At 56.5% G+C, this 20798-nt stretch overlaps 4 protein-coding genes and 1 non-coding gene across 7 annotated transcripts in view; 1 reads left to right on the forward strand and 4 right to left on the reverse strand.

Moving 5' to 3' along the window:
• Positions 1 to 3013, forward strand: part of USP24 (ubiquitin specific peptidase 24) — a 60191-nt gene extending 57178 nt beyond the window's left edge. For all 3 annotated transcript variants that reach the window (XM_068691206.1, XM_068691207.1, XM_068691209.1), the window contains 2 exons: positions 278 to 388; positions 551 to 3013. In XM_068691206.1, coding sequence (XP_068547307.1) covers positions 278 to 388; positions 551 to 613 — 174 coding nt within the window. In that variant the 3' untranslated portion in view covers positions 614 to 3013. The remainder of the gene's footprint in view (positions 1 to 277; positions 389 to 550) is intronic.
• Positions 3014 to 5059: 2046 nt separating this feature from the next.
• Positions 5060 to 9311, reverse strand: PCSK9 (proprotein convertase subtilisin/kexin type 9). Its single transcript, XM_068691211.1, has 12 exons — positions 9023 to 9311; positions 8744 to 8932; positions 8453 to 8576; positions 8173 to 8306; positions 7913 to 8054; positions 7636 to 7832; positions 7363 to 7546; positions 6922 to 7092; positions 6691 to 6839; positions 6439 to 6604; positions 6163 to 6344; positions 5060 to 6066 (listed from the first exon to the last, which is right to left on the reverse strand). Exons 1-12 carry the CDS (start codon positions 9182 to 9184, stop codon positions 5896 to 5898), a joined length of 1971 nt encoding a protein of 656 aa, XP_068547312.1. The 5' UTR covers positions 9185 to 9311; the 3' UTR covers positions 5060 to 5895.
• Positions 9312 to 9904: 593 nt separating this feature from the next.
• On the reverse strand, positions 9905 to 9975 carry TRNAG-CCC (transfer RNA glycine (anticodon CCC)). Its single transcript has one exon. It is a non-coding gene; the product is annotated as a tRNA-Gly (tRNA).
• Positions 9976 to 10777: 802 nt separating this feature from the next.
• BSND (barttin CLCNK type accessory subunit beta) lies at positions 10778 to 12965 on the reverse strand. The gene is made up of 4 exons (XM_068691212.1): positions 12627 to 12965; positions 12102 to 12193; positions 11558 to 11755; positions 10778 to 11311 (listed from the first exon to the last, which is right to left on the reverse strand). Exons 1-4 carry the CDS (start codon positions 12801 to 12803, stop codon positions 11086 to 11088), a joined length of 693 nt encoding a protein of 230 aa, XP_068547313.1. The 5' UTR covers positions 12804 to 12965; the 3' UTR covers positions 10778 to 11085.
• An 889-nt stretch (positions 12966 to 13854) lies between these two features.
• On the reverse strand, positions 13855 to 18378 carry TMEM61 (transmembrane protein 61). Its single transcript, XM_068691213.1, has 3 exons — positions 18233 to 18378; positions 15172 to 15566; positions 13855 to 14270 (listed from the first exon to the last, which is right to left on the reverse strand). The coding sequence occupies exons 2-3, from the start codon at positions 15516 to 15518 to the stop codon at positions 13985 to 13987; spliced, it is 633 nt and encodes a 210-aa protein (XP_068547314.1). The 5' UTR covers positions 15519 to 15566; positions 18233 to 18378; the 3' UTR covers positions 13855 to 13984.
• Positions 18379 to 20798: the final 2420 nt, after the last annotated feature.

Here is a 20798-nt window from a genome sequence, read left to right on the forward strand (position 1 = left end):
ATTTTTCAGTTAGTGGCTTTGTGGGAACTTTACTATATTCCAGTGCACTTAAGGCCATTCTTCCCTGACAAGCCTGGATCCTGTGTTTTTATCTGTAAAAACTAACCTTTAAAGGCTATTAGTCAATACCATACAATTACCTGTGGTGAATCAGCTATCTTGCTACAGCAGCTATATTGTTTTAGAATCAACTTCGAAAACAAAAAAGTGATTGTGAAATGAAGGTATCAGCAGAGCTGACACTGAATCCTGAACTGTTGAACTGTTTCCAAATCAGGACACGCTGGCCTATGCCACAGCCTTGCTGAATGAGAAAGATCAGTCTGGAAGCAGTAACGGGTCAGAAAGTAGTCCAGCTAATGAGAATGGAGACAGACATCTACAGCAGGTAACTATAAAATAAGGGCATGTTTAACTGGTGCTTTCTGTTAGACAACTTGTTCCTGGGGTTTGGGTCAGGACCATCACTGAATGTAGACGCAATAATTGTGTGCCTTACAAAAAATAACGTACTGTATCTTTCTCCCCCGCCCCTTGTGTGTATTGGAAGGGCTCGGAGTCTCCTATGATGATTGGTGAGTCTAAAAGTGACCTTGATGATGTTGACCCGTAAAGGATACCAATGAACGCGAGAGCAGATCAACTCAAACATTTAATGCCTGGTACCTATTGAAACTGGAGTCCCATTGCTTAAGCCATTAGAAAAGTCTGGAAGAGAAATGGCTTTACAGGATCGGTGGCAACGCTGGAGGAGGAGGCTGTTTCCCTGAAAGCTAAAAGCATTTTTAGCCACGAAGGCTTCAGATTGATAAACGCTCTAGAAAACTGCATCTTCACCTGCAGTAGCTTATGACAGTCCAGACACCGAAAACAGTTTGTCAAGAAGATTTTATCAAATACACAAACGCTAGTGGTTGAATTTTTATGTGAACATTAAATGAGTGAATGTAAAACTGTTGCTTTTCTGTGATGCTGCAAAAAAAAAAAAAAATTCTTTTGGTTTTTATACAGAGAAAAACCAGACTGCCCTTATGTATGGAGGGCAAATTTTTAATCTTTCTGATAATATTGAATAGGAATATTCAAATTTCTGTAAAGATGTGTGATGACTTACATTTCATTGTAAAATATTAGTTAAAGAATCGGTTTACATAAGGACTTCTGTATTTAATATGTCTCCTTGCTCATTTATAAAGCTCTTTATTAGAAGGATCAGTAAGATCGCTCTGTGAGGAGAGTGACTCCTTACAGAAAGGTTTGGTCAATGAGCTCTGGAATGGGTTGTCTCTTTGGTATCCTTCCTAAAACCACAGACAACTGGGAAGGGCAATAAAAGAAAAGCTTTGTTCTCTAGGTATGCAAGTTAAAGGATGTTGGTGGATTTAACAAAAAAAAAAAAAGTTAATGAGTAGTTTAAAAGAAAAGCACTTTAAAATGGAATTCTGTTGCAGTTTTACTCATTAAATTTTTTACCTTTTGGAGACATATTGAATCAAATGTAGTCTCAATCATGTGATCTGCAATCACTTGCTTATGCTTTGAAATTACTGAGAAAGTTGGTATTGGTTGTATATGATGAATAATTCCTTGCGTGAGGTGGGGACACTGTTGTGCAGATTTTATAGCAATTTTAACATGGGGAAAGAATGATTTGGCTTTGTTTGTATCTTCACTTGACCAGGCAACATTTAAAATATCACGGCTCTTTTGATTTGCTCATAAACAACTGGAAACCAGTTGGGATAACTTGAGCACAGCTTTGTTTTCCACGTCAAATTTAGTTCAGTGACTTCTGGTTCTGGATGCTAGCTTCTTTTGTGCCAACTAACTTCATATTTTGTACATTTTACGTTTGTCACATTTTCTGCACTGCTTTTTGCCTTTATTTATAGATTCTGCCTTACTTTAAAAAATTATCTAAACAAACATGCACAGAAATGGGGGGCATCTTAAGGAGTGCCTGGGTACCTCCAGAATAGACAAATTTGCCAAGTTAAAGGCACAACCAGCCAAAAAGTGCCTTTTTTTTTCTTTCTACATGCTGCTGCTGAACCAAGAGGCAGCAGCCAGCTTTTCACTGTTGTGCACTAATATTGAAATTAACCAGTCATTTCACTGTTGGAAGTAAACATCCGATATGATTTCAGCTGTACAGCTTTATAACTTATTGCGGGTTAAGAGAACTGTTGTCATAAATTGCGAAGAAGCAAGGGTGGCATTGTAGTGAACCTCTCACTTTCTTTTCCAAACAATGTCTTCATAGACACATGGCAGAGTTAGCATTTTATAAATGTTTCTGATAATGTGCTGGGACATTTTAAATGTGATGTTTTAAATTAATTTTGAATGAGTCATTTCTTACAGATACCCCTTCTTCCTTCCCCCACCCCCTAACACTTTGTAATGGGTCATGAAACATCACGAGTAGTCAGTACACAGCGGTGATGGTGATGGAAGAAGCTGGTACCGTTCCTATGGGTTGGCACCACTTGTCACTTCAGGTTCCTGTTATTTCCTATGGAAACAACATCCTCGATTACTGCAGGCCCAGAGAAGCATTGCTAGGAGAACAACACCATCAGGATGGCTCATCACCACTGTATACTTGAAACCAATACAAACTTTTTCATGGTTCTGCTCATGCTTGTACAAAGTCGATGGTTATAATTTGCAATAAGATGATACTTGGTCAATTATTTTGGTTTCCAGCTGCTGTCATTTGAACCTGCTGAAGATTATTTTTTGGAAAATAGAGTTCAACAAAACTAGTTTTTGTGTAAATTGTGATGCATTTCTATGTTGTAATTTTTACTGCCAATCTTTTTGGATGAAAATGTTTTTATACAGCTTACACAATGTTCAGTGAGGAGCAGCCGCAGCCTGCCTGTGAGCAGTCGGGGGAGATACTGTCTGATTAATACATAGACATTTGGCACTGGAAAAATTAGGCAGTCTTGATGAACAGTCTTGGGATTCCTGGTCAATGGAATAAAGTTATTCCTTTCACAGAAAACTAGTGTAATCTTTAGACCGCACGTACACTACAGCATTGTCTTGTTGATCCTCTTATCTCCCAACTTCTTAAGCTGCTCCTCCAGATAAGGAGCTCTGAGGGGTTACCCTGCTTACTGGCTTGGCACCTGCCCAGAGGAAAGCAAAGCAGCTGCGTGGTCTCCGGAGCTGTACTGATGCATGGCTTTATGCTATGGCATGTTCTGATGCGCTGTCAGATTTGTACCGTGTGTGATTTCTTCTCCTGACCTTCTTAGCAGAAAGACTTACCCTGGCTGTGCTTGCAGTCGGGGATTAGACCGGCTTTTGTGTGTCAGATAGCAAGATTAGCGGGAGATCTGGGCTCACAGTAGTACTGCCTTGTCTGTTGGCAGAGCTGCTGTGCTGCTGTCCCCTGGTCACCTTTCTCCTTCCCTCTGTGAGCAGAACTAGAGCCTGCAGCCCCAGCCCTGTGCTCCTGCCAGCTGCCTTTGTCCTCCAGTCTGAGCACAAGGACTTGTACTGGAAGCAAAACCTCCCCTGGCAGTGCCTGTCCTGGGAGCAGGGGCTGGGGCTTGCAAACAACCTGTGCTGCTGCTGATGGGACTGCCCACAGCTGTCCCTAGGAGAGCATCAGGGCAGCAAGCAGCACAAATTCTGGGGGTAAGTCGTGGCTGCTGGTAACTGCAGTGAGGTGCATCCGTGCTCTGAAGCGCCCTTTCCTAGCACCTTCCTTTGTGGTCCATTGCTTCCCCCTCCATAAAAGCATTTTCAGGCCTCTGGCCTCGTGTGAGCAGTGAAGTGGAAAGGCTGCCTGGTTATCCCTCCGCAGGAGCTCAGCATCCTTCAGCTTCACTTTGCTTTTTTAAAGCTTGATCTCCACAACAAATAAGAACAATCTTTCTGCTTACCCACACACGGGCTCCTAAGCGAGAGCTAATCTTGTTCGATACTGCTTCCCTTCGCTGGCTTTGTGTGAGCAGACTTGACCTGAGCCGTGAAAGCTGCATCTGGCGTACGGCTGCGTGAGCATCCTCACCCCTTGCGGGGAGCAGGACCTGCCCTCCTGGGGAAACCAGCAGCAGCGAAGGAGCTGGTGCGTGTTTTGAAGCACCTCATACCTCTGATCTGAGCAGTGCTGGCTCTGACAGAGCTCCTCCGAGGCTTACAGCCCTCTTTTTGTCCCCCTGTGTGAAAGTGAGGTTACAGCTGATAAAATTACGGGTTGTAATTCTGTATGTGTGTTATGTAATTGCATGTTTACACAAGGGCTGGGCTTTCGCCATCTTTAGGTAAGGAGTCAGAAGGTGTTTAAGCCTTACAGAGTGCTGCTTCCCCCCCCCGGCCTCTGCCTTCCATGGCCCAATGAAGCTGGAGTAATGGCTCCTCTGTGTGAGAGGCCTCTTAACGGGGGAAAACACACCCAAAACTTGACAGGTTAACCTGCTGCTTGTGCTCACGAGCTCTGGGTTTTTCATCTTTCCTCAGGTAATGCCTCACAAATTAGGTATTGGGGTAACAGGAGGCTGCTAATCACCCCCAACCACTACAATGCTGCTTTGGTGGCTCCAGGCACCTCTGCCAGTGCTGCCCCTTTCCGAGCACCTACCCTTCACCTTCCCACCGGGGCTCCGAGCCTCACCCAGGGAAGCCCGGTGTTTATACCAGCAGCAGAAAGCTCAAGGGCACGTTCCCCGAAGTTGTTTCCACAACTGGAGCCTCTTGTCCCACTGCTGTTTTGAAAACAAACTTGTGCAGTTCCTGTATCTGCACAGGGCAACACCAACCAGCCCCTGGGCGCTGCAGCTCGGGCTAGCCGGGGGCAAGGCGAGGGTGCCCGTGCCATCTGTGCTGGCCTCGGAGGTTGCTGGCCATCCTTTAGAGGATGATCGAGCCCCAGGTGCTGTCTCACTAACGAAGCAGAGCTCGTTTGGGGGAGCAGTGCAGGTCTCCAGGTACCCATGTCCCTCAGGATGGGTGCCAGCTCCCCCGTCCCGGTGGGCAGCCCCGTGTCCTGCTGCCCCAGGGGGATGTATCTGGAGGCAGAGCACAGACTGTATCTACCAAGCACCGGTCTCTGAGTTTTATTGTTAAAAGACATTTTATAAATGTTTATTTATAATACTCTGAATAAATATATAAGGTACAAAGGTAAAAACTGAAGTACTGTGAAGGATTTTCTTCTTTCATTTTTCTTTTTTTAAAAAAATAAAAAATACAGCCAGTTCTGTAAGACTTGGGAAGCCCTGGAAGGGAAACCATTAAAGCAACACCTAGCACCAGCAGGTCATCAACTCTGATTTCAACATCAACAAAAAGCCACACTAACAAAGCAGTAGCTGATTCGGTAGCAATGCAGATTAAAATCTAATTAAACAGACTTTTAAAACTAGAACTCTTACACTTGGCTAAAAAGTAAAGGGGTCTCCCAAATACCTGAGTACACAGTTTTAAAACCACCCTGAATGGCTGGACGATGATTCACCGGGTGCGAAGCTGTGTTAGATGAAACCTAAGGAGCAACCAGCCAGGAGAGAAAGGAGCACTCCTCACTTTTATATATATATATATAAAGGAGGGGATTTTCTCATATGCTTTGTGACAACACAAACAGCCTCAGGACAGCTTATACAGTCAGTATAGGTATAGGAACGTGTAGAAATGTGGCAGGGAAAGGGCAGCAGGGCTTTGGATGTGTGGTGGCTGCTTGGAGAGCTGCCCTGTGGCCTGTACCGGGGGGCTCGGCCAGGCCCCAACCACCACACGGTTGTGCTCCTGTGGTGATGCTTTCTCACATGCCCTGCACAAGCAGGAGCTCATCCTGTCACCAAAACAGGCTGGCACCTGCACGTGGCTACGTGTCGCAGCATGGCACGGCCGCCCCGCTGTGGGCTCGGCCTGTCCCTACTGCCGGCTCCGGCAGCAAATGGCGACGGCCATGATGGCCGCCCGGCTGCCAGCGGCGCTCACTGCCACGCAGCTGTCGTCCACGGCGTAGGACCCCAAGGTGCCGGGGCCCTGGGAGTAGGCACTGCAGCCCGTCAGCGTCCAGCCGTCGTCACAGGACACCGTCACCTAGGCGGGGAAGGACGTCACCCTCCACGGGTCACCAAAGGGGGGCCATGTGCCTGTCCCCAATGGTCCCCAGGGCCGGTGTGACGCCCTCCCTACCTTCTCGGCAGAGCCCTGGGGTGCGTGCTCCTTCACCCGGCACTCCAGCGTGGCAGCAGGGCAGCAGGACGCGTGTGCCGTCACTCCTGTTCCCCCAGCACAATGGCCAGGCCCAGTCCCTGGCCCCGAAATGGGTCTGCCGCCATCACCCAGAGTGGCAGAGGGGGAGTGGAAGCTGCAGCCTGTTAATGGCAGAGGGGATGTCAGAGGGGATGTCCCCGCTGAGCCCCATGCCCGCAGCCCCAAGGGTCTGTGAGCCGTGTTTTCGGGCCTTACCGGTCAGCACATGGTCCTGCGGGGAGCAGCCAGCCCCCTCGGCCGCCTGCGAGCTGGCATTGATCCGGCACTCAGCCTTGGGCCACGTGCAGCACCTGGCGATGGCGTAGACCCCTTGGCCCCAAAAAGCGTTGTGGGCCACGCACTGCTTCCTCCCCTCCTTGTCCTGCGGCCGGGAGAGTGCATAGCATCACCAGGGGGGCACCCCACGGGATGGGCAGCGTTTTTGGGGTGCCAGGCACCTTGCCTCACCTCCATGTGCTCGCCGAGCCGCCGGCCGCTGCGGGAGAAGCTGGAGCAGCTGAGCATCTCCTCGTCCCCGGCGCAGCGAGCCACGGCCGTGGCGTGCCGGGTGAGCCCCGAGCGTGCCGACCACACCGAGCGGCAGTACAGCTGCTCATCTGCAACGGGGCAGGCACCGTCAGCCCTTAGTGGCACCCGGAGCCCCGTGGCAGAGCTTTAGGGACACCTCGGGGTCTTTACCTGCACCCAGGCGGTTGGGCAGCCCCGCCACGCTGTTGGGCGTCTGGAGCCGCTGCTCCTCGGGGAACCAGCCCGGGTTGATGGCATTCTTGGTGGCGAAGTGCAGGAGGCGCTGCCGGAGCTCGGCGAGGCTCAGGCCGGGCTCGGCGCTGAGCAGCATGGCTGCGATGCCTGGAGGGTTGTGTGGGCATCAGCACGGCGCTGCTGAACAACAGGGGCCAGGGCTGGGGCCCCCAGGGATGCCACCCCTGATGGGCACCCAGCTGGGACCCAGAGAGGGGACAACAGGACCACGGGAGGTGCCATGCGAGAAGAACTCGCTGCAGCCCATCCTCTGCATTCACAGGAAGTCCTTGCAGGCCCCAAATGAGCCAAACATGCCCAAAACGGCAAAAAAATGCCCCCACCCCAAGCATCCCAGGCCCCCAGCGCCCCACTCGCCTGCCACGTGCGCGGCCGCCTGCGACGTGCCGCTCTGCGCCGTGAAGCACGTGCTGCAGTCGCTGGAGGCGCCGATGATGTCGTCCCCCGGGGCGAACAGGTCCACGCAGCGCCCGAAATTGGTGCCCAGGGTGCCGATGGAGGCGGGCTGGTCCTCGCTGTTGGTCGCCCCGACCGTGATGACCTGTGGATTGGGGGGTGGCAGAGGGGGATGCGGGCTGGCAGCACATCCCCACGTGTCCCCACGCCTCGGGGAACCCGCCCAGCCCCTACCTCTGGCTCGGATGCCGGCGAGTACAGGCAGGCATCGTCCTTGTAGTTACCAGCGGCTGCGACCATCACCACCCCCATCTGCACCAGCCGGTGGCAGCCAGCGTTCAGCACACGGCTGTAGGCACCGGCGAAGGGCAGCAGCACCACCGGCGGCGCGTAGGGCTGAGCCTCCAGCGTCGTCTTGATGAACTCCAGGCCTGGGGGACGGGAAGAGGGATGGGACGATGGCAGGACAGGCCCTCGGGGAGTGCTCTCCTGTCCCGGACGGGGCACTCACCGATGAGGGTGCCGCTGACGGTGCCCTTCCCCTGGCAGTTCAGCACACGCAGGCTGTGGATGTTGGCACCCGTGGCCACGCCGGCATCGCGCCCGCTCAGCACCCCGGCCGTGTGGGTCCCGTGGCTGTCACACTTGCTGGCCTGGCACAGGCAATCCATAGCATCACAGCGGGTTTGTAGCACCCCAGCGCCCTCCCCTTGTGCTTTGCTTTTTCCCCATGGCAATGAAAGGCTGCAGCAGCAGCCCCCGCGGGCTCACCTGCCTGTGGAAGCGGGTGCCGTCCTCCTCGGGGACGTTCTCGAAGTCGGTCACAAGCACCCTGCCCTCGATCTCCCGGTGGGTGCTCTGCACGCTGGTGTCCAGCAGGTAAATCTCCACCTGGTCGCCTTTATCTGCCAGGAACGGGGTCAGGGGAAAACGCAACAACCACCACAGTCAGCCCGGGCCTTCTGGGATGCTCCCAAAATTGGGATGGGCATGGACAGCTCAGCATCCTTCCCCAGAGCCCCGAGGTCCTGCCCAGTGCCCCAACACTTACTGGGAGGGCTGTAGGCACCCGAGCTGGGCTGCGGCGGCACGATCCTGCCCAGGTTCCAGGGGATGCTCTGCGCAAAGACGTAGGCGTCCTCCTCCACGTACTCCACGTGCGGCAGCTTCAGGGCCTGCGGGGAGGCACAGCACCTCCCTCACCACCCGGCTCATGCCTCGAAGGCTTCACAAAGGTGGCAACAACCCGCAGGTCCTTTCAGAAACCCTCCAGGGCTGGGGACGGAGCTGGGTGCCCCTCACCCCAGCCCCCAGCACCCAGCAGATGGGTGTCCCAGCGTACCATGTCCAGCATGTCGCTGCTCATCTTCACCAGGAAGGCGGGCAGGAGGTGGAAGACGTGCAGCAGCTCGGTGAGGTAGCCGTGCCGGGCAGCCCACACCTGCAGCCTCCTCGCCGTGCCCCGCACCTCGGCCTCGCCGCTGCCCTCCCGCAGCACCACCACGTAGCGCCCGGGCAGCCGCCACGACGCCTGCAGGGACACAAGGGCTCAGCATCAGGAGGGTGAAGGAGACAGGGGACACACACACACAGCCACCACCCCGACCACCCCGCTCCTCACCTTGGTGGCACGATGGAAGGCGGCGTGCCCTGGGGCAGCCCCGACGGCCGCCACCACCTCCTCGTCAGCCCCGAGGGCCAGCACCAGCTCCTCCGCCAGCTCCTCCACCGCCGCCACCTTCACTGCCAGCAGCAGCAGCACCAGCGGTGGCACCAGCACCATGGCCCCGATGTCCCCGATGTCCCCGAGGGCTCCGACCCAGCCAGGAACCTCAGCACTGGGCACCCCCGAGCCCCTCGCAGCCGCTGGGTGCGGGGTCGCTGCGGGTGCGACGGGGCGGGCGCGGGGAGGATCACGCCACCGCCAGCCCCATCGGGCCACCGGGGCGAGTTAACCAGTAACGGGGCCACAGCCCACGGAGGGCAGCGACACGGCGGCGCTGAGCTGGTAAATCCGTCAGGCTCAGCCCTTTTTAGCAGAGAAATCCCCCCCTCCACATCCCCCCGCTGCAGCGAGCCGAGCGCCGAGGCCGGAGGGAAAGGGGCTGGGAGCTTCTCTGTGCCTCTCTCTCGCCAGCAGAGGTTGGAGGTGGATTTTCTGAGAAAATCCTGTTTAGGCGTTTTTTTACAGAGCCGTCACAGCAGCATGCACGTATAGATATATATTTATTTATTTGTGAATGTAATATGGATATGTGTGCGTAAGATGTGTAATGTATGTGCGTGTGTGTGTGCAATATTAATGTGTGTGTGTCCTTGGGCACTGCCCTTCCCCGCCCCCTGCATCATCGGTTTCTGAGAGATGGGGTTTTGTTTAAAAAAAGATCACTTAGAATCAGACAAAAAAGAAAGTTGCAGGGTCCGATTTTGGTTCTCAGGGTGCAAAATGAACCCCAGAGCACCCCTCTCCAGGGACAGGCTCTGAGGAGCTGTAGGAGCGCCGTGCACCAGCCGGGAATCGAACCCGGGTCGCAAGAATGGGAATCTTGCATGATACCACTACACCACTGGTGCTGCGGGGCTGAGCCTGCCACGAGGCACACAGCTGCAGCACCAGGGGGTAAAAAAAGGTTTGTGTAACGGGGAAAAGATCTCTGTGCTGTGGCGGACAGGGTTAACTGCGTGTGGTGCAGGCAGGGGATGCGTACGGGGAAACTGAGGCATGTGCCATGCGGCCATGGGAGCAGACCCCAATGAGCAGACCCCAGCTGGGGTGTCCCCGTCCCCTGTGTCCCCTCCGTGCCCTCCCCACGTCCCCACCACGCTCCGTGCAGGAGCATAATGCCATGCAGGAATGTCCTGCGCCTCGCAATGTTTAACCACAGCGCCCACGGGGTTTGTTGGTGGGTGCAGGGACCCAAATCCCCCCACACTTTTGGGGCAGGGGCTTTAAAGGTGAGGTTTTCCAGGGGCGAGCCCTGAGACACGAGGTGGGGAAAAGCCCTCAACTGAACCCGAGCCACCCCACAGAGCCGGGAGGGATGGGCGGGAGCGGGGCACGTATAAACACCCGGGCAATGAACACGTCCTCGTGGCTGGCCGCTCGTGCTCCTGCCGGCAATATTTAGCAAACAGCAGCCTCTCCGCTCCCACCCCAAACACGATCCTGCCCTTTTTCACCTTGCTGCTGCCTGGCGTCAGAGTGGCAAAGGGTAGCGGCACCCCAGGGTGGGGTCTGGGGTCCTGCTGGCCCTGTACAGGGGGGACGGGGATGCCCCATTGCCCCCCTCCGGCTCCCACACAGCCAGGAGAGAATTTTTAGGGTACAAACAGGAGTGCTGCCGGCTGTCAGATCTCAGAATCTGGCTTTAATTCGGGGGGGAGGGTTTGATAAATGGGGAAAAGGCTCTGCCACTGCCCACCTAACCGCTGCGCCTGCTTCAAGCGGCAAAGCCAGGTTCCTCTCCCCTTCCCAAACACACTCCTCAGCCCGGATCCTGCCCAGGCTGGCATTCACACCTCCCCATGCCCACCCCGCAGCCCCCCCAAAGCAGCTGGGTGGGTGCTGGGGCTCCTCCACTCCCCCAGCACTGCATTTTTGGGGTCAGCCCCAGCCCCTCTCCTCGGCGCTGCGTCCCCTCCACACAACATCTCCGTGCCAAGCAGCCGTCCCCCCCCAGGACATCAGTTCTCGGGCTCAAAAAGGCGATCACTGTCCTCAGGCAGAGCGTCTGGCCCTTCCCTCAGCCCATAGTAGAGGTCATCCTCCTGCCCTGTGGCTTTTTTTGGGGATCCAGGGGTCCGGCCCCGTGGCACAGGGCTGCCGGGCACGGAGCTCTCCAGCGACGCCGTGTCCAGGTCCTCCAGGAGGGACGCCAGCGGCGCGGTCCCTGGGGGTGTCCGAGGGGGGCTGTGGGGACAAAGCAGGCTGCCAGCGGTGGTTACACCAATTTTTGGGTTCCCCCACCCCAAGCTGGCCCCGCGGTGTTGGTCTCAGCATCACTCAGCCAGCCCCGTTTCCTCCTGATTTCACCATGGTGAATAATTTGGCACCGAGCTCCCCCCTCCCAGCACGTCTGCACCCCCCCGCACTGGTTTTACTGGTGCGTGTGGGCACCCTGCACCCCACCCCAAGCCCCCCACCGCCACTACGTACCAGCTGCTGGTCTCCGGACGGGGTTGTGGCTCCTGGGGGGGGTCCTGGCCGCCCCCCAGCTCCCGGTGCACCTCTGCTTTCGCTTGCACGGCCGGCTGGGAGCAGCTGCGGGGCCGGGGCTGCGCCGACGCCTGCCTCTGGACCTGCTCGTAGGAGGGCAGGCTCTTCTCGTAGGCACTGGTGTAGGGAGCCTGTGGGCTGGGGGTGAAGGAGGAGAGGTTTTAGGGCAGGATCCGGCCCCACAGAGCCGGGGCTCAATGGGGCTGCCCCCGGTGCTGTGGTCGACACCATCCAAGAGCATCCTCGGGGCAGGATGCCCGTGGGGATCCAGCTGGAATCGTTGCACCAGCAGCTATGGGAAGGTCCAGCCTGACATCCCATGTGGGTCCTGCCTCTCTTTCACCTCTTCCCCTGCTGGATTTTTGGGTTTGTGCCCCAAAACCTGTGGTTTTCCCCTGTGCTGACCCTGCCTTTGCTGCCAGCAGCATGCAGACAGCCCTGTGCCCAGCTGGAAACCCTCACCAAAAGCAACGCCAGGACGTACCAGAGCTTCCCCGGGCTGTCCTTCTCTGTCGGCACCGTGGGTTTGTCAGCCAGGAACCACTCGGCCTCGGGGTGCACGGGGACAAACGTTACCTGGAGGGGAAAAAGGCAGAGCCCAGGGGCTGCACGGGGCGCAGGGGCTCTGCAGGGATTGGGCCAGCGGCACCCCGGTGCCGGGGATCCCCGCGGGGGTCCTGGGAGCCCCCCAGCCCCTGATGTAGAACAGCTCTGCGCCTCCCAGAGCAGCAAAAACGCTTGGAAAAAAGCCTTTTGTGCCAGCTCTGTGTCCCCGGGGAGGGACGCGTGGCTGCCCCGCCGTGCTGGCTGTGCCCTCTGCCAAGGACACTCCGCAGGTCGGGGGGGGGACACCCGGCTTTTCCCAGGCTACCAAACCCCAACACCCCCCACTACAAGTGCTGGGGCTACTGAAAAGCTCCCCCAAAGCACCCGGAGCCCCCTGAGCTTTTCACCCCCACCCCGTGACAAATCACAGCACCCCACAGCATCCCCGGCCCTCGCGCCCTACCCGCGGGTAGCACTGGCACATGCTCCAGGTGATGCCCACGGCGACGAGCAGCACGCCCACGGCGCAGAAGGTGATGTAGATCTGGGGCTTCTCCACGCTCATGATGAACATGCCCGTCATCACCAGGAAGAAGCCCAGCATGATGAACCCGTAGCGAAACGTCTTCTCCTCGGCCATGGGTGGTGACGGCGGGGCGGGGGGCCGGAGAGCCCTGGTTCCCCCCGGCCGCGCTGAGCAGGGCTGTGGGGCAGGGCGAGGAGAGGTTTCTTCCTCCTCCAGAGGCTGCCAGGGGCTGAGGAGCCGCCGCACATGGGGCTGGTCCTGCCCAGGGCTGAGCCAGCCAGTTTTTAATGGGTTTGTGATGAATGCAAACACCGGCCCGCCGGTCACACTCCAGCGAAGCTGCCCGGCACGTGCCCGGATAACCTTCCCTGGGGGCACACGGCCACGGGGAGGGGACAGCGTGGCAGGGACGGGGACCTGGCTCAACCACCGCGGGCACTTGCACAGCCCAGGGTAAATAACGGGGCTGCTCGACGGGCTCAGCCCCTGTGGGCTCAGCTGTGGGGTGTCCTCAGCCCCAAAGGCTATGTTACATGTGTGTGTGTGTGCGTGTATTGGTGCTGGGCACAGATGCAAAGCTGCTTGTTGAGGGCAGGGCAGCCCTGGATGTCTGTTTCGTTTATTATTTTATTTTATTTTATTTTTTATAGGGTGCTGGCTGAAAGAGCAAATGCACACGGATGCCCTGAACGCACGCACGAGCCACTGAGCATCTCCAAGCAGGATGAAGCGAGGTGGAAGAGACAGAGATACGGGTGGAAGGGCACCGAGAAGGCTGAGGGGCAGCATGGGCACGGGATGTGTGCTTCTCCCCCAGCAGCATCGCTCCACGGGGACGTGGCCGGCTGCTGGGGACGTGCACAGGAAAACGAGGAGGGGAAAGAAGCAGAGGGGAGGCAGCAGGCGCCGCACTCTCCACCTCCCACCGCCCCTGGTCTCCCTGAAGCAGCCCAGACCTCGGCTCCTGGCCCTCCTTCGGTCCCAGCAGGGCTGCTGGCTGCATTTTCCCCAGCCAGCCCCTTTATTCTTTGCTGCAGTTTTTATTGCACAGCTCTTGCTTCGAAAGGCCCGGATCGGTGCTGGTGGGCACCCGAGCGACGCACGGCACCGCGCCAGGCACCACCTTGGAGCCACCACCACAATTTGGTGTCACACGACGCCAAACTAAGAGCTCCCCAGGGGGTTTATTAAAAATACAAATGCTTCCCAGCATGCTGCTACCCGAACAGGACCCGCAGCCCCTGGCGATCAGGACAGCCCCCGCACCTCCACCCGGAGTCCGTCCCCGCACTCCATCAGGCGCCGCGGCCGCTGATGTTCTCGTAGCTGGGCGGCGGCGTCGCCCGCGGCTCCCCGGGGTGCTGGGCCTCCAGCCAGGAGGGGCTGGGGCGGAACAGGGCGCTGTCGGAGGAGCTGCGGCGGCGGCCGCCCTGCCAGCGCTCGTCCTCCTGCAGGTAGTGGTACAGCGGAGCCGCCCGCTCCTCCTTCCTCGCCGCCGGCTGCAGCAGGGCCGGGGCGCCGTGGGCAGGTCTGCAGCTCAGGGCTTCTTCGTAGGTGGGGATGGCGCTGGAGTCCCAGGAGCTGGGAGGGGAGGAGAAGACACCCGGCAGTGCACCCTGTCACCTGGAGCATCCTCCAGCCCCGTCAGGCAAGCCCTGAGCCCGGGGCTGTGTGTGCTTGGAGACAAGCAGAGACCGTGCCAGGTGCTGCCTGGCAGCAGGAGGACAAGGAGCCACGTGGGAGGAACCATCGGTGAGACCTTGCAACGAGGCAGCATCACCCCGTTCCCACTGAGCTCTCACCCAAGAAGAGGAGATGCAGCCAGGCAAGCTGCCACCTCCGGCACCGGGGCTACAGCTACACATCAGGCTGGCTGTGAGGCAGCGAGGGGCTGGCTTTCAGCCCCCGTTCCACACCCACGGGCAGAAGAGCATCCCCACCACCTTCCTAACCCCTCCTGCAGTCCCAAAACCACCCCAAAAAAGCCCAGAGGCTGCCTGGAGCCGGGCAGCACGTTGCCAGTTGAGTGCCCTCCCGAGCCCTCCGTGCACCAGCCCCGCTGCTGCCGCTTCCAGCTGAGCAAACACGGCGTGTGTACAGGGAAAACCTCCGCAAAAACCTTTGCCCTGCGCAGCACCGGCAGTTTGGAGGGGGCTGATTCTCCCCGTGCGGGATGCCAGGGCACGCACCGTGGCATTTTCTGCTGGCTCTAGCTGTCACAGCACCAGCGGTGCCAGGGCGATGCCACCGCACCGGCACAGGAATCAAACTGGGAACAAACTGGTGCAAAGCCCGACGAGGCACCCGGAGCATCTCCCACCTCACCCCTGGGGTCAGACAGGCACCAAAAATCCCTGAGAAGCAGGAATGCTGCCTCCTGCCCCAACAGGACGATTGTGGCTTTGTGTTTTTACACTTTCTTTCAGCCTTTTTTTGTTCCCCGATTCATCCCAGAGCCACGGGGGGGACCCGTGGCACCCACCTGCAGTGCCACTTCTCCAGGGGCTCGGCGGTGAAGTACTGCAGGTCCCGGGGGAAGTGGTACTGGTAGCGCCGGGACACCACCCTGGCGTTGGCCTTGACGGACCAGAGCAGCCCGAAGAGCAGCAGGATGCCGCCGATGCCGCAGCAGAAGAAGCTGACGGAGCGCAGCAGCGCGTTGGAGGAGCTGGGCACCGCCTGAGCCTCGCGGGGAGGCAGGAGGCGAGCCCCGGTGCCGGCGGAGGAGCCCACCTCGCCGTCGCTCCACCAGGCGAAGCACAGCGTCCCCGTCACCAGCAGCACGGCCCCGGTGATGGTGACGCCGTAGCGCAGCGAGGCAGCTGCCATCCTTCGGGTTTCAGCGCGGCAGGGAGGGGAGAAGAGCGAGGCAGCGTCCTGAAACACAAGGAAGGGCTGGAGAGGGGCGAGGCGGGGTGTCCTCCTCAGCTGCTCGCCACCCGCCAGCAGGAGGGGTTTTTCCACCGTCTCCCGTTGGGATCCCTCGTGCAGAGCGAAGACAGCCGCCCCCTTGGACCTAAAAACCTTCCCCATAAAAATGTTTTGCAGGAATGACCCAGCGCTCCCATCCCGGCAGATGAAAATCGCAGCCGGGGGAGCTCAGGGGGCAGCCCTGGGGACGTGCATAGTTCTTGTCTTTGGGGTATTTTTTTTCCAGACTTCCTCGCAGCCTCGGAAAAACGCCAGCTGGGTCTCAGATCAAAGCAAGGCTTAGGAGAAGGGTTAGGGGAGGGACATAAATTTCAGATGTCACCGCTCCAGAATTATCAGCGCGTGTTTTCTCGTCTCAGGCTGGACACAAACCAGCCCTGTGGTGCCAGGAGGTGCCCGGCATCGCTGCTCCAAGCCCCCAGCCCCAGAGACCAGGGGGCTGCGCTGCCTCCTGCATCCCCAGGGTCCTCAGGGAAGGTGGCCAAGGGCCACCCCTGGGACCAAGGAACAAGGGACCCCGAGGAGCGACCCCATGGAGCCCCCAGCAGCTGCTCCCCTCTGCCACCTGGCACGGGGCACGGCTGGGAGCAGGAACCAGTCCCCGTCTGCGTTAAAAGCCAGGAATCTGCTGGGCACGAGCTCAGCCCTCGCAGAGGGCACGACCTGCCGCTGACGTGGGTGCTTCTGCTATGCCAGGCAGCGGGGCCGAGGCCACAAAGCACTGAGAAAACCAAGCTCTGGCTGACCCCCATTATCAGATGGGCTCGCTCCATGGAAAGCCAAATTAGTTGGTAGTGAAAGAAACCCCGTCTGATCCGATCTACCGCTAATGAAGGACTCTGAGGAGAAAGGGGGAGCTTGGAAAGTCACAGGAGGACCGCACGGGGCAGGGGGCACAAGGACGCTCCTGACCTGTGGGTGCCTTTGAGAGCTCTGCCTTTTCCTGGAGATTTTTCACCCAACATTGTTTGGAAAAAAATAAGAATAAAAAGCCCCAGAACCCCCCCCCCCAGTGAAGCTCCTGATCCAACTGCGTGGAAATTACAGGTCCCTGCGAGCCAGAAGCCTGGACTGGAGCATCACCAAGTGCTGAAGTGCCCCGGTCAGCACCCTCCTGGGGTCGGTGCGGGGAGCTTTGGGGGATGCTGCAGCTCCTCACATGGGTACAGGGAATTTTCTGGCCCCCGCACTGCGCACATCTGGGAGCGAGGGGGAGGCAGAAGGCGGAGGGAGAGCCTCTGGAAGGTGGCAGAGTGACAGCTGGAGAACAAAGCCTTCTCTCCTGACACAAGCATTGCGGGGAGCAGCACCGAGAGCTCCCCCAGCCCACCCGGCACGTGCTCCTGCAGAGCCTGCGCGGGGGCAGCTCCCCCGTGCTGCCATCGCCAACGTCCCCTTGCCAAAACCTTTTCTGGACCCCATGGGGCTGGCACGGCTCTCCCAGGCATCATCCAAAGCCCTTTGAATAACTCATGAGGTTTTTTTCTTCTGCAGGAAGAGGCCAGAGGAGCGCGGGTGGGTGCGAGGTGTGCACCGGGGCAGCACCCAGCACATCGGGTGTCCTGCTGCACATCTCCTGCCCAGGCTCCCAGGAGGGGCTGCCCCTCCAAAAACAGCAGGTGCCTCCTTCCAAGCCCACGTCCCCACCTCCCAAGCTGAGTTTTGCTCTGCCCCATCTCCTTGACCCGCTCCTCAATAGGCTTTCCTGGGAAAAAAATAAAAAAAAAAAAGGTCTGCACATTGAGCTCGCAGGCAGATAGGAAGGTTAATAGTTTGCATAGTTCCAGGGAGATGCTGAGAATAGCAGCCCCCATATAAAGTTATGCAGATGGTGATTCATAGGGGCTACTGAGCATTACTCAGAAAAACACTTTTCTCCGGAGACGCAAGAAAATGAGAAGAGTTTTTGAATCCCTCCCAGCGCCCGCAAGCAGAAATCCAGCTCCTGGGTGCCCTTCCACCTGCAGCCGCACGTGGACGGGACAGGAGGAGCAGCACCGGGACACAGCGAGGCACGGGGGTGGAATTAAGGCTCCTTTCTGCCTCCCTCGGACTTTGCTGTGCTGTGATTAGGTAGGGGCTGGACTGCCCCAAAGTGCTGCGCTGAATAAGTTTTTGAGAGCATCGGCGTGGTCCTGGTGCTATCCCATGGGCAGTGCAGGTGGGATGGGGAGGGATGGGATGGGGATAAGGATGGGGATGGGGATGGGATGGGATGGGATGGGATGGGATGGGGATGGGGATGGGGATAGGGATAGGGATGAGGATGAGGATGGGAAGGGATGGGATGGGATGGGATGGGATGGGATGGGATGGGATGGGATGGGGATGGGGATGAGTTTGGGAAGGGATGGGTTGGGATGGAATGGGATGGGACGGGACGGGATGGGATGGGGACGGGACAGGATGGGGATGGGATGGGATGGGATGGGATGGGATGGGATGGGATGGGATGGGATGGGACGGGATGCCCTGACCCTATCTGCAGCCCCCCGGAGCACCGCACGCCTCCATCTCCCGGTGTCCCGAGCCCACCCCGCCCCGCAGCACGGGAACTGCGGGTCCCCCGCTGCTGCCCCCCGCCTGTCCCCCCCCGGTCCCCCCGCACTCACCCCGCTGCCGCCAGCCCCGCTCCGGCCGCCCGGCGGCTCCCGCGGAGCTCGGCCCCGGGGCGGGGCGGGGGGCGGGCGGGGCGCTGCCGGGACCCCCCCCGGGATGCTCCCGGCCCGGGGAAGGGAGGGGTGAAAGGAGGGAGGTGTGGGAATGGGAAGGGGGAAAGGGGAAAAGGGGGAAGGAATGGGAAAGGGGAAAAAGAAAGAGAAAGGAAACAAGGAAAAAATGAAAAGGAGAAAGGGGGAAAAAAAGGAAAAAAGGAAAAAAAGGAAAGGCACTCCCCTCCTCCCGAAAAAATAAAAATAATTAAAAAAAAGGACAGAAAAGAAAAGAAAAAGGAAAAGCAAGAGGGAAAAGGGGGAAAAATGAAAATAAAAATAAAGAAAAAAAATAGAAAAGAAAAAAAGAAAAGAAAAGAAAAGAAAAGAAAAGAAAAGAAAAGAAAAGAAAAGAAAAGAAAAGAAAAGAAAAGAAAAGAAAAGAAAAGAAAAGAAAAGGAAAGAAAAGAAAAGAAAAGAAAAGAAAAGGAAGAAAAAAGAAAAAGAAAAAAAAAAAACAAAGGAAGCAAAAGCAAAAAAAAAAAAGAGAAAGGTGAAAAGGAAAAAGGAAAAGAAGTAAAAAAAAAAAAGGAAAATCAAACGCACAAAAGAAAGAGGAGCAAGGGAAAAGAAAACAGAAAAATGTAAAGCAAAAAAAAAAAAAAAGAAAGAAAGAAAGAGGAACAAATTAAAAGGAAAAAAAAATTGGAAAAGGAAGAGAAATAAAAGAGGAGAAAAAGGGAAAGGAAAAAAGGAAAACAAAAAAAAAAAAGAAAAGGAAAAGCAAAAAATAAGAAGGAAAAAGAGGGGGGGAGAAGAAAAAGGAAAAAAAAAAAAAAAGAAAAGAAAAAAGAAAAGAAAAAAAAAAAAGAAAAGGTAAAGGAAAAAAGAAAAAGGAAAAAAGAAAATGGAAAAAAGGAAATGGAAAAAATGAAACATCTGCCCAAACGCAGAGTATTGTGGTTTTTATGGCAGACACCTGAGGGGCCAATGTCAAGGTCTGCTGGGGGGTGTCAGGGGTTGGGGGCCGATAAGGCTGGGGCTGTCAGTGTGCTGGCCTCGGAGGGTGTTGGGTGGGTTTGCACAGCGCTGTGTGCGTCTGAGACAGCGCGGTGAGCACAGACACCAGTGGTCCTTGGGGTGCAGGAGTTGGGGAACCTGGAGAGCTCCAAGCTGCAGAGAGGAGTATTATCTATCACTCATATAATAATACTTATCAGTATTGCTATTCCCCTATACACAAAACACAGCACATACCAGTACCTATGAAGAAAATCAACTCTATCCCAACCAAAACCAGTACTGTGGGCGGCACAGGGGGATCCCCACCACTTTGTGACCCCTTCAGTTCTCATCTCCCTGTCAGACACCAATAATTCCCCTCTCCCCTGTTCCAGCGGGATCTTTTTGCCCTGCAGCAATCGTGGGTATATCTGGATTTTAAACAAGCTGAGTGTGCTCTGATCTAAGGTGCAGGATGAGCTGTGTGACTGGCAGCTGGCTTTGTGCACGCTTCCTAATCACCCAGGTGGAGGCAAATTTCATTAACGGCTGTCACACCGCTCCCTGCTATGTCGTGCACCCTCACAGATCCATTGTGCTGCTCCCGAGCTGCAGCTGCACCTCACTGGCAGATGAAGACATTTCTATGGATATATCTGCACCGGGCTGCTGTTCCTGCGCTGCCTGCAGCCCCTCATCGTGCTGGTTCAAAACAGCTCCGGGTTTATCTGCACAGGCTGTAGGGGCTGATGCAAAGCCCCGTCACTTAATTCACATCTGCTGGTAGCCACTCTGGCTGGCTGAACATGTTGTGTGTTCATGGGCCCATTTGCTTGCAGACACAGAATAGTTTTCTAAAAGGTGGCAGAGAAACAGAGGTATGAGGAGGGCAGGACAGAGCTCAGCCCCAGAGGACACCTGGATTTCTCTGCCGCAGGCACCTGTATCAGCGCCTGCCGTCCGTGAGCAACGCGGGCGCCGTGAATCACCAGCTCCCGTATCAAAGCACAATGACACATGTTCTTCTGCTTGTCACCTGCTCGGTATTATTTTTAACTGGGATTTGGTTAACAGGTTTCTGAAGCACTCCCAGGCAGCGGTTGCACAGGGCTCTGCGTGCACGGGGCTGCAGGGAGGCAAGGTAAGAGAGGCCGCGCCGTGCCAAAGCACTGCTCCTCCAGCCCCACAGCCAGCTGGGATCTTCCCTCGTTCCCTGAGTAGGGCAGACACAAACCCAAAACAGACACTTTGCAACAGGCTAGAGGCCAGACATGCTGAGGGTGCCCGTGACACAAGTGGCAGAGAGCTGGCACCTCTTGGATGGCCTTGGCCCTTCAATATCTTCCCTCTCCTTCCTGCTGGTGCTCGAGGTGCTGCAGCACAGCTGGGTAAGGGCACAAAGGGATTCTCCGTGATAAAGGCAGAATCTCTGGGCAATATATGCAAAACATCCCATGCACGGTGAGAACACGGTGGAGAAAACAAGAAGATATAAAAGACAGCTTCAGCCCCTGCAAGAACAGGA

The sequence above is a fragment of the Anas acuta genome, chromosome 8 (assembly GCF_963932015.1).
Source record: "Anas acuta chromosome 8, bAnaAcu1.1, whole genome shotgun sequence".
NCBI lineage: Eukaryota > Metazoa > Chordata > Aves > Anseriformes > Anatidae > Anas > Anas acuta.

Bases quoted from the DNA above. Each gene is read 5' to 3' on its own strand.
- PCSK9 (XM_068691211.1), bottom strand. From the start codon at position 9,184: ATGGTGCTGGTGCCACCGCTGGTGCTGCTGCTGCTGGCAGTGAAGGTG. The intron at 8,577-8,743 runs GTACGCTGGGAC...GCCTCCCCGCAG, and splicing joins GCAGCGACATGCTGGACATG to GCCCTGAAGCTGCCGCACGT. The intron at 6,067-6,162 runs GTAGGGAGGGCG...TTCCCCGCCTAG, and splicing joins CCCAGGGCTCTGCCGAGAAG to GTGACGGTGTCCTGTGACGA.
- BSND (XM_068691212.1), bottom strand. From the start codon at position 12,803: ATGGCCGAGGAGAAGACGTTTCGCTACGGGTTCATCATGCTGGGCTTC. The intron at 11,756-12,101 runs GTACGTCCTGGC...CTTCACCCCCAG, and splicing joins GACAGCCCGGGGAAGCTCTG to CCCACAGGCTCCCTACACCA. The intron at 11,312-11,557 runs GTACGTAGTGGC...TTGTCCCCACAG, and splicing joins CGTCCGGAGACCAGCAGCTG to CCCCCCTCGGACACCCCCAG.
- TMEM61 (XM_068691213.1), bottom strand. From the start codon at position 15,518: ATGGCAGCTGCCTCGCTGCGCTACGGCGTCACCATCACCGGGGCCGTG. The intron at 14,271-15,171 runs GTGGGTGCCACG...CTCCCCTCCCAG, and splicing joins CTGGAGAAGTGGCACTGCAG to CTCCTGGGACTCCAGCGCCA.